The sequence below is a fragment of the Ursus americanus genome, chromosome 8 (genome assembly GCF_024610735.1).
Source record: "Ursus americanus isolate L20-20 chromosome 8, mUrsAme1.1.p, whole genome shotgun sequence".
NCBI lineage: Eukaryota > Metazoa > Chordata > Mammalia > Carnivora > Ursidae > Ursus > Ursus americanus.
Window position 1 is genome coordinate 22533049 of NC_142134.1, and position 14999 is coordinate 22548047.

Sequence of the window (14999 nt, forward strand, 5' to 3'; positions counted from 1 at the left end):
TCAGTATAAGGCTCAAGGGCTCAGGGGTTAGCATTCTGCAGGAAAAGAGTGACATCTGCAGGAATACTGTGTTACTACACAGTAAAATCCACAAGAATTCTCAAAAATCAAACAATTCATCACACAGATTACACACTCAGCACGTTGCCTGGCATACACTAAACTCTCAACAAATAGTTATTGTTGTTGGTGTGATGGTGATGGTACATGCTTTTGCACTGCATTTCCTGAAATTAAAAAGCAAAAACAAGGGGTGCCTGGGTGGCACAGCGGTTAAGCATCTGCCTTCGGCTCAGGGCGTGATTCCGGCGTTATGGGATCAAGCCCCACATCAGGCTCCTCTGCTGTGAGCCTGCTTCTTCCTCTCCCACTCCCCCTGCTTGTGTTCCCTCTCTCGCTGGCTGTCTCTATCTCTGTCGAATAAATAAATAAAATCTTTAAAAAAAAAAAAAAAAAGCAAAAACAAGCTCAAGGAAGAAAAGGGCCAGAGGCTATTCTAATTACTCAGATCAATCTTCTGTTTTTCATAAGATCCTTCCAGACAGATAAGAACCTATCTTCTTTTTAAAGATCTTTAGAAGGAAACTCCACAGCCTCCCACATCAATAACATGGTTCTATAATCTTCAGCAGGGCCATGCTTAGGGAAACTTAGTTAAGCATGTAAATGTAGTTTAGAAAGTTCCCCTACCTCTCCTTTCAGAATAGACACCACCCGCTCATTTTAGAACATACATTCCTTCATCTGTTCAATAAACATTTGTTGTGCACCTACTGTGTTCCAGGCACTGTTCTCTAACCTGAGTACAATGGTGAACCAGATATATTTCCTGTCCTTGACGGGTTCACCGTCCGCTGATCCTTTAAGACTTCAGGTGTTTCTGCCTCCTTTTCCCGGTCTCCTGCCTCTTTTTTTTTTTTCAATTTATTTTATTTTATTTTAGAGAGAAAGAGACAGCAAGCATGTGGGCAGGGGGAAGGGCAGAGGGAGAGAAGCAGACTTCCTGCTGAGTGGGGAGCCAACATAAGGCTTGATCTCATGAACTCGAGATGATAAACTGAGCCAAAACCAAGAGTCAGCCACTTAACCTACTGAGCCACCCAGGCGCCCCTTCCACCTCTTTTTTCAGCTCATTTGTTCTTCCTTATAAACACTGCGTGCTAGGAACTTCCCATAATCTTCCTCACTCCTAGCAATACCACCCTACCAAGGCAAACACTCCAGGGGAACACTAAAATAAAAATTATTTTGTATAAATTATTTTCTACAGAAATAGAAAAAAATTGAAAGGACTTATGGTTACATCTTGATTGTTAGGGGCTAACAAGTTATGTTTATCATTTATGGGGGCTTGAAAATATAATTTTCAATGTGCAGCCATTTGGAGATTAAAAATTTTAGTGTAGTGTCTATATCTCATTTGTGAGAAATCAAACCTCACTATTGTTATAAACAGTTTAGGCTAAAAAACCCTGACTCCTAAAGTAATGAAGAAGCTTACCACATTCAAGCCTTACTGATTTTTGCTCTGTAAGCGTATTTAGTGTATTTAGAGTATTTAGAATATCAGTGTATTTAGAATGTCATGCTTGGGACTAATATGATTGGCTATGCAATTAGTAAAAACAGATTTGATCCTAATATTCACTTTAAAGATTTTGAGGCAACATTTTTTGCTCATTCCTTTATTCACTGAAATCTGTAAAGCAGTTTGGTGTTCCATATAAAACTGAGCATGAAACTACCATGTAACCATGACCCAACAACTGCATTTTGGGACATTTATCCCAAATAAATGAAAAATTATGTCTGTACAAAAACCTGTACACTACTGTTCAGAGCCCAAAACTGGAACTATCCCAGATGTCCTTCAACAAGTGGCTGGTTAAAGAAACACTGGCACATAAACATCATGGAACACTATTCAGCAATAAAAAAAAAAAAAAAAGAATGAACTAATCACACACACAACATCTTGGATCAATTTCTAGAAAATTATCCTGAATGAAAAAGGCCAATTCTAAAAGGTTATATACACTGCATGATTCCATTTATATAACATTCTTGAAATGATAAAACCATAGAAATATTGGACAGGTGAGTAGTTGTCAAGGGATAAGGAGAGAGTGAGAATAAGAGTCAAGTAGGTGTGGCTCTAAGAGGACAACAGGAAGGATCCTGTGGTGATGGAGAGTCCATATCTGGACTGTATCAACATCAATACCACAGTTTTGATACTGTACTACGGTGTCACCACTGGAGGAAACTGGGCAAAGGGTACAAGGGCTTTCTCTCTATATCATTTTTTTACAATTGCATGTGAGTCTACAATGACCTCAAAATAAAAAGTTTATTTTAAAAAAAAAGATACTGAACACCTAAAGCAATGGAACTACAAACAGAATAAAGACCACTTAAAGGACACTAAATACCTGCAGGAAAGAAGGCAATTACAATGGAGTGGGTAAATTCAATTCTACAGTTTGCATGGATGCCAGGGGGACACAGAGGAAAAGCACTGAACCTCTAACTGGAATAAGGGATATGAAAAGTTTCCCAGGGGCATCTGGGTGGCTCAAGTCGGTTGAGCAACTGACTCTTGATTTTTGCTCAGGTCATGATCTCAGGGTTGTGAGATCAAGCACCATGCCAGGCTCTGCACTGGGCATGGAGACTGCTTAAGAGTCTCTCTTTCCCTCTCCTTCTGCCCCTCGTCTCTCTCTCTCTCTTTCTTCCCTGCTTCTTTAAAAAAGAAAGAAAGAAAGAAAGAAAGAAAGAAAGAAAGAAAGAAAGAAAGAAAGAAAGAAAGAAAGGAAGAAAGAAAAGTTTCCCAGAAAAGGTGATGCTGCAGTAGAGACTGGAAGAATAGTGGGAGTTATCCTGGCACAGAAAGGAGAGAAAGGGTGAAGGGCATTCTAGCAGAGGGAACAGCATGTGCAAAGGAGATTGGAAATAATGCAGTGCATTCAGGAAACTCTGAGTAGCTCAGTATCTCATTTGTGTGGTGAGTAAGGCAGCTATGTGAGACAGGGCTCACTGCAATCCAAAGGCAAGGTCTAGGACAAGCCCTTATTTTAAAGGGCTTGAAGTATATCCTGTAGGGTATAGCCAAAGACTACAGGTTTTTCTCTCTGTTTGTTTATAGCAATAAATAAGATTTAGGTTTTAAAGGGCATAGGGGAAGAGACTGGATTGAGTTGAAAGTGGGGACTGGAAGTAGCTTGTGAGCTATGACTGAGATTTAAACTACTAGTCGCAGTGACAACAGGAATGAAGAAAAGGGATGGATTTGAGAGACTTAACAGAGACAGAATCCAACAGTATATAGTGATTATTTGAATGTGAGAAGAGATGAGGGAAGAATCTAGCACACAATCGCAAATGAGGGGAACTAGAATGCTGCCACCAACCCAGAGCGGACATCCCTATTAATAATCATACTCTTCACATATCACATCAGCTCTCCCAGGAGCCACTACTTACCTATCAGGGTTAGCAAATAAGTTGTATTTACTTTCCACCTCTTCCTTAGATGACTCCTGAATTTCTAGATAGATGGTGGTACGACTATCCATAAAAATAGGTGAAACAAGAATTGAAGAGAAAAATTTTGAACTTGGTTTGATATGTTCCTCAGTCTGATGGTCATGAGAGACAAGTGGAAATATCTAATAGGAAACTGGATATTTAGGTGTATAGCCAGTGTAGAAATTCGGGTATCAGTAGCCATACACGTGCAAATTAAACCAAAGAATCAAGAAGATTAAAGCCTAATTACAGTGTGTAAAGAGAGAAGGAAAAAAGGATTAATAGCAGAACCCTCAGGAACACGGATATTTGTGAGACGGACAAAAGAAGTGACCACAAAAGAGACTAAGACATATGTTAAGAAAAATAAAAAGAAAACCAGGAGAGCATGGTTACTGAAACCAAGGAAAGAAAGAAAGGTGAAGTGGTCAGGAAATAAGTGCTGCAGATAAGTCAGTAAAATAAGGACTAAAAAGTACCTGTTGACAGAGACTTAAAGATGGCAATAGTGGTCGCATCACAGATTTTGGGTTTTCTGCACTTACACAAAAATAGAAGAGCTAAATAGCAAAACAAAAAAATACATGAAAAAAATTTATAAAAATAGATAATATAATATCCCTACAAATCTCAAAATAAGAGTAAACCATAAGACATATACAGGTATATGTGAAGGAGAAAGCAGAAGGAAACCACAAGGCATCTGACAGACCAACAAATATTCATTGGAAAGGATGCAGAACAAATTGAGAGCCACAGCTGAAACTACGAGGGCCTTTGTCCAACCCAGATAATATAAGAGATGTGGGGTATGACATAGAAGGACTGAGGCATTGTAGCCCTTATGAACGCTTAAGAATGACCCTCCAAGACTCTCAGCCAGGACAGAGCCCCCACCCTATTTTGAGACAGCCTGCCATGAGTGCAATAGAAATTAAGGAGGACGGATACAATAAGATAAAGGAAAGAAAAGGTGCAGAGAAAAGTGCAAATGACGAGCTGAGTTAGGAAAGGTCAGGAAAAAAGCTCTCAATTTTTGTATACAGAAACAAAAGCAGAGGGAATTCCAAAAAGTTAAGAAAACTATCTAAAACAAGGAGCTTTCTAAAGTTCAGGAAAAATAAATTTGCATAAAAATGAGCAATAAAAAAAATATAGAAGTCAAATCCCAAACAAAGTTACTATAATAAAAAAAGAGAAGAGAGGTGGCTCAGTCAGTTAAGCATCTGTCTTTGGCTCAGGTCATGATCCCAGGGTCCTGGGATGGAGCCCCAGCATTAGGTTCCCTGCTCAGTGGAGAGTCTGTTTCTTCCTCTCCTTTGGCCTCTCAGCCTGCTTCTGCTCTCCTTCTATTAAATAAACAAAAATCTTAAAAAAAAAAAAAAAAAAAAAAGAGAGAGAGAGAAAGAGAGAGAGAGAAGAAGGGGCAGGGTACCTTCCCCATATATCATGAGAGCATACAAAAAAATACATTCTCAAAAAACAGATCAAAACTGCAATGTGCAACTTCAAAATGAGCTTAAGGACATTAAGAAAATGATAGAAGGGGGCACCTGGGTGGCTCAGTCAGTTAAGCTTCTGCCTTTGTTCAGGTCATGATCCTGGAGTCTGGATTGAGCCCCAAGTCAGGCTCCCTATCGGTGCCAATATAGGGATACTAAGAATCCTTGAAGAAGAAAAACAAAGTAAAGTAACAGAAACAAAATATTCGAAATCATATACTGAAAGATTAGCCATATACCTGAGAATATGAATCTAGAACAATCAACCCCAAGATATTCTAACAAAATTAATGAACTTTAAATTTTTTTGAAGATTTTATTTATTTATTTGAGACAGAATGAGAGTGGAGAGATAAAGAGAGAGCACATGAGTGAGGAGGGGCAGGGGGAGAAGCAGGCTCCAGGCTGAGCGCAGAGCCCGACATGGGGCTCCATCCTGGGACTCCGATGATGACCTGAGCCAAATGCAGACGCTTAACCGACAAAGCACCCAGGTACCCCTGAACCATAAATTTTTAAAAAATCTTCCCAGCATCTAATCAAAAGAATATATGATTTATAAGAAAATTAGATTATCTTCAGACTCAACTATAGCAATAATTTATGTGCTTGAAAATGAATTAATATATATTTAAGATATTCAAGGAAAGAACATATAAGTCAAGGATATTATATCCACAAAACTAACCTTTAAGTAAGAAGGACTCAGACAGACTTTTATCAACATACAGGAACTTCGAGAATATCGTTCCCACAAGTCCTTTCCAATGAATTTCATAGAGAACCCGCAGCAGAGAACTAAAACAACTAGAACATTAACATAAGGACTAGTAGTATTAACTAAATGTAGAAAGAAAGGAAGGTTAAGGGGCGCCTGGGTGGCGCAGTCGTTAAGCATCTGCCTCCGGCTCAGGGCGTGATCCCGGCGGTATGGGATCGAGCCCCACATCAGGCTCCTCCGCTATGAGCCTGCTTCTTCCTCTCCCACTCCCCTTGCTTGTGTTCCCTCTCTCGCTGGCTGTCTCTATCTCTGTCAAATAAATAAATAAAATCTTTAAAAAAAAAAAAAGAAAGGAAGGTTAAAGAGAGACTGTATGTATATAATGTACACATAATACATATAACAAATGTATATACACATATACACAATATATAACATAATGTATATTATATACCATTATATAATATAAATTACATATAACAGCTGTATAAGCTGATGGTGTAGATATAGCTACAAATATAAAAACAAAAAGGAAGGGAAGCAAGAATAGGCATAGGATATGCAAAAAAATAACTTCAGTAATCATAATTGTGCTGATAATCAGTATTATAATCTGATATTGTGTGTATAATGCAGCATAAAACAAGTAATTATGTGATGTTCTAATTCAATCAGACTAAGCATCCTTGATAACCAGGATTCTCAGTGAAAACCCTGTAGTGCTGAATTTTAATTGGAAATATGAGCATGAATTCACATGGTATCTAATCTTTAAATATAAATATCTCAATGAGTATACCCAGCACTCATATTGTAGTCTTGAAATACGGTTTTCCATTAAAGAAAACCAGGGCTGTATTAGATTACAAGGGCAGCTGTAACAAAGTACCACAAACTTTGTGGCTTAAAAGGGTAGAAATTTATTCTCTCATATTCTGGAAGCTAGAAGTCTGAAATCAAAGTGTCAGCAGGACCACATTTCCCATGGAAGCTCTAAGGGAGAATTATTCCTTGTCTCTTGCAAACTTCTGGTGCCTTCAGATCTTCCTTGGCTTCTGAGAGCATAACTACCATCTCTACCTCTGTCTTCACGTGGACTTCTTTATGTGTCTGTCTTATCCTCTTCTATCCCTTACAGAGAAACATATCACCAGACTGAAGGTTCAACTCAATCCAGAATGATCTCATCTTGAGTCATTTAATTTATTTGCATCTGCAAAGACCATTTTTCCAAGTAACGTCACATTCACAGGTTCCCCAGAAGGACGTATCTTTTGAGGAGCCACCACTCACCCCCTTATAGTTTGCCCACTAAAATTCATGTCTATCCAGCATACAAAATACGTTCATTCCATGCCAACATTCCCAAAAGTCTTAACCAGTTATAGCACCAACTCTAAAATCTCTTAAATATCATCAGCCCAAAAGTCCCAAATCTCATCAAAATTAGGTATGACTGAGATGCTAGGTATGATCCATCCTGGGACAAAATTCCTTTCCATCTGAAGTACTGTGAAACTAGAAAACAAATTATCTGCTCCCAAAACACAATGGTAGGACAGGCACAAGATAGACATTCCCACTGCAAAAGAGAGATATTGGAAGGAATAAAGGGGTCACCAGTCCCAAGCAAATTCCAAATCCAGGAAGACAAATTCCTTTGGGTTTCAAGGCCTGAAAAAAATCCTCTATGTCCCAATGCTAAGCCTCTGAGCGTGTGATGGGACCTTGCCAGCCTCTGTGCAACTGGGGCTCTGCCCTTGGAGACATTCTTCCTTTTTCTCAAAAGGTAACACATGTTTGCAGCCAAGTAGATCTATCAGCCAGTTTCCTGCCTGTAGGATCTCAGAAGTCCAACAGTTTTCCCTCATTTTGTCTCTCTCTGTCCCCTTCAGTCCAAGCTGTCAGTGTTTCTGCTAATGCTACATTTTCAGAACCCATTGTGGGTCACCTATGTATGTCATGCAGGTCTACTCCATTAGACAAGACAGGGTTCTCCACAGATCTTTCCTGGATCACCCCATCTCTGTTCCCGGCTTCTGCTGAGTTGGCTAAGTAAATCCACAAGTCACAACCCCAATTTTTTAAGCAAAAGGTTGCCCAGCTACATCCTTGACCCTCTCTCTAGAGCATACTTTTCCAACAATGAACTTCTTAATTTTGATCCTTTATGATCTGGATAGTGTGAGAACCTCCCAAATCATCAAGGGCTTGAATCTTCTTTTCCTTAACAGTTCTTTCCTTCCATTTACCTCCTTCCTTAACATTTTAAATAGCAAGGAGAAACCAGTTTGCTCCTCTGACACTTTACATGCCTTCTTCTGGATCTCTGTCTTTACAGCATCTTCTTCTGGGCCTGCATATCTAAAATCCTCCTCTCCTGGGGCGCCTGGGTGGCACAGCGGTTAAGCGTCTGCCTTCGGCTCAGGGCGTGATCCCGGCGTTATGGGATCGAGCCCCACATCAGGCTCCTCCGCTACGAGCCTGCTTCTTCCTCTCCCACTCCCCCTGCTTGTGTTCCCTCTCTCGCTGGCTGTCTCTGTCTCTGTTGATTAATAAATAAAATCTTTAAAAAATAAATAAATAAAATAAAATCCTCCTCTCCTTTCTCTTATAAAGATACCAGTCATTGGATTTAAGGTCCACTCTAAATTCAGAATGATTTGGAGATCTTAAACTTAATTTCATGTGCAAAGGCCCTATTTCCAAATAAAGTCACATTCAGAAGTACCAACAATTAGGACTTGAATACATCTTTTGAAGGCTACAATTGATCCTTGTGCAAGGGCTTTTTGGTGAAATTACTGATTATAAATCTAGAGCAGTAAATTCACATGATGAGGCAGGACCATTCTGACACACCAAAAAGAAAGAAGCTATTAAACACTACTAAGGTCATGCCATAAGAACTTAGGAGCCAATTTGAAGAGGCTCCCACTGACCAAAGATGAAACAGTTTGAGTATCAATGAAGAAATGAACTACAATGAACTGAAAATTATCAAATATCTTTAAATTCGTGAGTTCAAAGTAATGTTCTTAATTGAATTGGTCCTTGTGAAGATAACAGGGAACCAACATGCTCTCTTGACACCTAGGTAAAGAGAATGAAAGAATCAATTATCTTGCTTTCCCTACTTGAACTATACCACTGGGTAACCAAACAGTAAATGATGTGTATCTCCTTACAAAAACTATTCCAGTTAACATATGGAAACAAAATGACGAAATTTTATTATCACTATTTTGCAAACAGCGTGAATTAATGAATCTAGGCACTGAACATCAATAGTTGGTAACATCAAGAAAGAACAAAAACCAGACATTAGGTATCTCCAGATGAGAACACCTTACTACGTATAGTCTTGCCAAAAGGATCAAACAGGAATCTGATCAAGCTTCTGGATCCCACCGGCAATTTGCAGAAAGTACAGAGGACAGAGTAACATATAACTGTATAATGGTTCCACAAACAGCAGAATACAGACTATGAGAAAATGTATTAGTTCTCTCACAGATAAATTGTAAGCAACGAAAGGAATGGAGGAAAATTTGTACATTTAAAAAAGGACTTAAAAGATAGATCAAGTTTTTTTAAAATGGGCAGACAAAAGCTACCACGTCAAGGGATGCAAACTTGGATAACAAAACCATCAAAAGACCCAAGGGGGTGACTTCTGCAATCAGAAGTCAGGGTATTCATTACTTTTAGAGGAAGGTTAAAGATTGTGATTGGTATGAGGAATAGGAAGGGGATACTGGCGTGGCTGGCAAAATCCATTTTGTTGTGGTTTGTTCGTTCCTGTATTTTTATTTTACAATAAAGAGGTTTTTTTTTTAAGTGTCCAATGAGTTTAGCATTCCTGGCAAAAGAAGTTTCAATAGAGCTGTAGAACAAAAGTTAGACTGCAGTGAGATAAGGAACGAAAGGAAAGTTAGAAATGGGAATAATCAATGTAGACTTCTGTTGCTAAAAGTGTGGCTGAGAATGGAAGGAGAGAGAGCTTAAAAAGGGTATAGTTAAATTGATGAACTCTTTGTTGTTCACTTGTATTTTCAGATCAGCCTAATGGGACAGGGAAGCTGACATCATCAGCAAGGAACTGGTTAAGGTAACAGGGAAAGACAGAAAGGAGAGTACTGATAAAATGGGGCCAGGGGAGGAAATAACTCTGACGCTTAAGACACTGAGTGAATAGGGATATGGGGTGAAAAACAGATTTAGGAGAAAGGAAACAAGTTCATTTTTAATACTTCAAGTTTCTATGTCCAGTTCTAAATGTGAACCCAGATGCCCAGAAAGGAGATCTGGCCTGAAACTGCAGATTTGAGAAGCATCACCTTAAAGAAAATATATAGAGTAAAAATAGAATATTAAAAAAAAAAAAAAACTGAAGAAAGAATGCTGAAAAACACTCTGGCTTAAAGACCAGGTAGAGAAATAGCAGGTATCAAAGGTCCCTGGGATGGACGGGCCAGAGAGGTAAGGAAAAAATCTAGGTGAAAGATGTCCCCAAGGTCCAGAAAAAAGAGTTTGGGGATGGGGAGTGGTCTAAATGTCAATATTGCTGAGATGTGCAAAAGATGCCCTATTCATCTTTGTATTCTTAGCGTCTAGGAAAATGTCTGTCACATAGTTGGAACTCCCTAAGTGTAAACGTCCATTTGTGTCCATTTTAATACCTCCAAGTCTCACTCCAGTGCTGTTAGAGTTGTAAAAAATGTAAAAAGGGTACACAGGAAGGAAGGAGGAAAGATAAGGGAAAGAAAAGGAAAAAGAAAAGAAGAATGAAAATATCTCACTCACCCAAATGCTCCATGCTGGTCCATGTCTCTCCATCACAGCTCACTGAAAATCATCCTATAAAACAAGGAATAACCCAAGTTTTCCCAAACTGCATATGCCTATAAAATACAGACTGACTCATTGAAACAGTACAAATTCAAAGTTTCCTTGCTCTTGGGCCAATGTGAGAATGCAGGGCTTCCAGCTCCTTGAGAACGCCTTCCCCACCCCTCACCACAAGTGTCTCAAAACCTGAGATGTGTCTCACAGGTGTTCATGCTGGGGCACTGCCATTTCCCCACTATCATTTACTGGGTGGTTCACTTCTTCATCCTGTCACTTCAAGGGCACTGAGGTCTACTGCTACATGCAGCTGTTGACACCCCACCCATCCCCAGGTGCCAGGGACCCCACCAGGTGTTATTCCTCTATCAGGCCACTTACGTCTTCTGTCAAGCACCATGGCTGAACATCCAGAGTCCGCAAAATTCCAAAACTCCATGGCTCTCTGGGGGGAATTGTGCCCTCTCCCTTCTGTGTTCTCATCTATTAGATGTGCCCCAAAGCAATGTTGTTTCTGCTTTCATTGTCTTACAGACCTGAGTGAAAGAGCTCTCTCAATTTTTTTTCTCATAGACCTTTTTTTTTTCCTCTCTAGGATTCAGACATGGATTGTTGTGACATCATCATTCATTCATTTCATTTTCTTCAATGCTTGATGTCAAAGAGTACTTAATTTAAAAATTAAGCCACATGAATGAATTAGAGAACTGAAATGGGTTATAAAGTATTGAAATCATACAGAAGTTGTTTTGCAACAGGTTTCATGGGCAAATTGTTGACGATCAAAGCAGCCACCATTCTTAGTTCTTCACTCTAGTGTACCATCATTACCATAACCCAGCTACTTTCTCAATCTCTGATCATCTCTGAGCACCTTTCTACTTCTGTTTCAAATAACAGACTACAGGCTTTCTTCCCACATGTCCAGGTCAAATTCCTAAGAAAGAAAGTGATTGGATGGGTGGCTCAGTCAGTTAAGAGTCTGCCTTCGGCTCAGGTCATGATCCTTGAGTCCTGGGATGAAGCCCTGCTTTGGGCTCCCTGCCCTCTGCCTCTGCCCCTGCTCTTGCTTTCTTCCTCTCTCTCTCTCTCTCTCTCAAATAAATAAAATCAGGAATTAAGGAAGGAAGGAAGGAAGGAAGGAAGGAAGGAAGGAAGGAAGGAAGGAAGGAAGGGGGGAGAAAGGAAGAGAAAGAAACTGATTGGACAAGCTAATTACCATGGCTATGGTATGGACATTTGTGTCAGGACACCTTTGCATCAGCAGGGACCACAAATTAGTGTCATGTGGTACCAGCAAGAATACATGCAGAAGGAGCCTCCCAGAAGGGGTCAGTGGGAGTGACAGGCATTCTCAGACATGAACTTCCTCCATTAGGAAATAAGAATTCCTGCATGTAGTAACCTTCAGTAAAGATAATGTATTAGGCACACAGTTAGCTCTCAAATATTAGTTTTAGTTCCATGGCTTAAAGAATTCCTTCGCATGACATTAAGTCCATTTAGGACATTTTTACCTTTCCAGCTTTACCTACTAATACATCTTCACTTGAACTGTAATAATGGCTAACATTTTTGGGGTGATAACAATATGGCTGGCACTTTTCTGTTACTAAATGGATTCACTCATTTAATCCTCACCACATAAAGTACTGCCATTAACCTTATTTTATCAATAAGAAAATTGAGACATAAAGAGGTTAAGTGCTTGCACAAGGGCACATAGCTAGTAAATGGCTGAACAAGAATTCAAACCCAGGTACCATGGCTTCAAAGCTCAGAAATTAATCAGTACGCTATACTGTTTTCTCAAACATCAGCTAATATTACTACCGTAATAATAAATAAATAACAGGAATCATGAGTGATTACTGTATGCAAAAGAATGGGCTAAGAATGCTACATATAGGGATGAAACAGTTTCGCCCTGTCGCTGTTATTAAAAAAACATTTGCATCATAGTGCACAGCTGGAAATAAAGAAATCTTTAACTTTTCCTCTAAGCATTTTATTAGCTGGACCCCACTTTTGGCAATGTTCCATCTTTATCATTCAGTTCAGATATTCTCATTTCCATTGTGATTTCTTCATCAACCCATTTAATACTTAGAAGCGTTTTGTTCCATTTCATACATTTGGGAGTTTTAATTTTGTTTATTTCTACTTTAATTCTATTGGGTTAAAGAACATACCCTGAATGGTTTCAGTGTTTTGAATGTCGCTGGGGGTTTCTTTACGGCTTAATGTATAACTCAATTTTGGTAAACGTTCCACGTGCGTCAGCTTTCCTCTATTTTCAGCTACTTCAAAGGACAGACTTTAGCTTAGAAAACCTCGAGAGTCCCTTCTAACGCTACGTGTCAGAGTCTAAGCTTAAGTAACTGGCGAAGAGTTAGCCCTAGTTCTTAATTTTCTTTCAGTGAACTCTTTTCTTTTCCCTTTGAAGAAAACACCACCTGTATTCGCCTGCACAGTTCCGTGCTCTTCTCACCGACGAGGAAAGGCTGGCGCCTCGGTTCAGCCGGCCGCCCAAGCGTGCGTCCGCTCCCGCGTCGCTGGCAGCCCCCGCGCCAGCCCGCCCAGCTCCACCGGCGGCCGAGGGGCGGGGTCCGCCGCGGCGTGCTGACGTCAGAGAAGGCTGCGACGCCGCCGGGTCCGCCGCGGCGCTGACGGCCGCGGCCGGCCGGTGTGAGCGCGGAGCGGGGCCTGGGCAGCGGCGGGACCGTAGGACCTCGCGCTGCTTTCGCGGGCTCCGGGGCGGGGGCGGCGGCGGCGAAGCCCCCTCCCCGGGGAGGCGGGGCCTGGGCGAGCTCCCCAGAGGGGGAGCGGCGGCGGCAGGGAAGGATGCATCAGAAGCTACTGAAGAGCGCGCATTATATAGAGCTGGGCAGCTACCAGTACTGGCCCGTCCTGGTGCCCCGCGGCATCCGGCTCTACACCTACGAGCAGATCCCCGTGTCCCTCAAGGACAACCCGTACATCACCGACGGCTACCGGGCCTACCTGCCCTCCAGGCTGTGTATCAAAAGGTACAGTCTTGCCGCCTCCGCGGGGCGCGCCTCGGGGGGCGCGCCGGCAGCCCCTCCTCCCCACCTACACCCTTTTTGTCTGGGTTCCTGCTGCTTTCCCAGGAACAGGAGCCTCCCAGTCATTTCCTAACTGCCCCATGCTTCTTATTCCTTTTTGCCATCTCTCTCCTCTAGTTATCTTTTTCCCCCACCTGGGTGCTTGATCCACGGAATAATAATGACAGTTAACAGTGATTTTAATTAATAGCAGTTTCTCCTATGGCGCTTTGCAGTTTACGGAGAGCTTCTACATCCTTTATCGCATTTGGTGCTTATTGGACTTGACGCCACTAACAATGGCCAAGTGATATTTGCCCCAGTGTATACCTGAGCTTTGTTTATTTTTAGATCAGCCCTATGGAAATTCAGATGGTTTGGGCCAGAGAAATGCCCAACATGGTATATAATAGGAAATTATATTAATATAATAGAAAACAGGTTCACATTGCCATATATATATATATATACACACACACACACACACACACATACACACACACATATATGTATATATATGTGTGTGTGTGTATATATATATATCCCAGAGAAACAGGATCCTGACTCATTCATTCAGCAGATACTATGGAGCCCCTCCTAGGTGCCAGGCACTATACCAGGTCATGCAGAGAACAGCAGATATGGCCCTTGTTCTCATGAAACCACTAAGGTTTGGTCTGAGTGACACACATTAAAGAGGTAATTACTCTATTGCATAATAACCATTGTGAAAACGCTGTGTAGGAAAAGGACTATAGCCAAGAGAGACTGTAATGGGCACCACCCTCCACTAGAGCACCCTAGAAGCATTTCTAAGAAAGGAATTTCTTTATCATCTAAACCTTTAAAACCATGAGTCCCTTGAAAGCCTGGGTTTTAAAAAAAAACAAAAAATCAGTGTTCTGGTTCTTAGAATAGCTTTGTGTTAAACTCACTGTATATGGGGGTGCCTGGGTGGCTCAGTTGGTTAGGTGTCTGCCTTCAGCTCGGGTCCTGATCCCAGGATCCTGGGATTGAGCCCCGCATCAGGCTCCCCACTCAGCGGGAAGCCTGCTTCTCCCTCTCCCTCAGCCTGCTTCTCCCCCTACTTGTGCACGCTGTCTCTCTCTGTGTCAAATAAATAAATAAAAGTTTTTAAAAACTCTATGTACTTAAATTTAGAACCCCACTTTAAGAGAATTAAGGTACAGATATTGGTTAATTCTAGGATTCTGTAGTGACAAACTCTAGTGCTGGAATGTAGGCTGTTGAATTGCTCAAGAAGCAATCACACATCTGATTCTTGGTCTTCTTTTCAGCATGGTCTTTCCCCAGTTCTTTCTGCCCTGCCTTGAG

General features: G+C 40.9%; 1 protein-coding gene and 1 long non-coding RNA gene across 7 annotated transcripts in view; one reads left to right on the top strand and one right to left on the bottom strand.

Annotated features, from left to right (window-relative positions):
• The window catches only part of LOC123787480 (uncharacterized), a 402838-nt gene extending 389635 nt beyond the window's left edge, over nucleotides 1–13203 (bottom strand). For all 3 annotated transcript variants that reach the window (XR_015725435.1, XR_015725434.1, XR_006778242.2), the window contains exons 1-2: nucleotides 13056–13203; nucleotides 10558–10611 (exon numbers count right to left, since the gene is read on the bottom strand). This is a non-coding gene — a long non-coding RNA (uncharacterized LOC123787480). The remainder of the gene's footprint in view (nucleotides 1–10557; nucleotides 10612–13055) is intronic.
• A 46-nt stretch (nucleotides 13204–13249) lies between these two features.
• Nucleotides 13250–14999, top strand: part of PAQR3 (progestin and adipoQ receptor family member 3) — a 34258-nt gene continuing 32508 nt past the window's right edge. For 3 of the 4 annotated variants that reach the window (XR_015725433.1, XM_045790266.2, XM_045790254.2), the window contains exon 1: nucleotides 13250–13628. Coding sequence is in view for 2 of the 4 variants with exons in the window: in XM_045790266.2 (XP_045646222.1) it covers nucleotides 13444–13628 (185 nt within the window). In the remaining 2 variants the exon portion in view is untranslated. The remainder of the gene's footprint in view (nucleotides 13629–14999) is intronic. The other variant, XM_087864053.1, reaches the window with a different exon arrangement.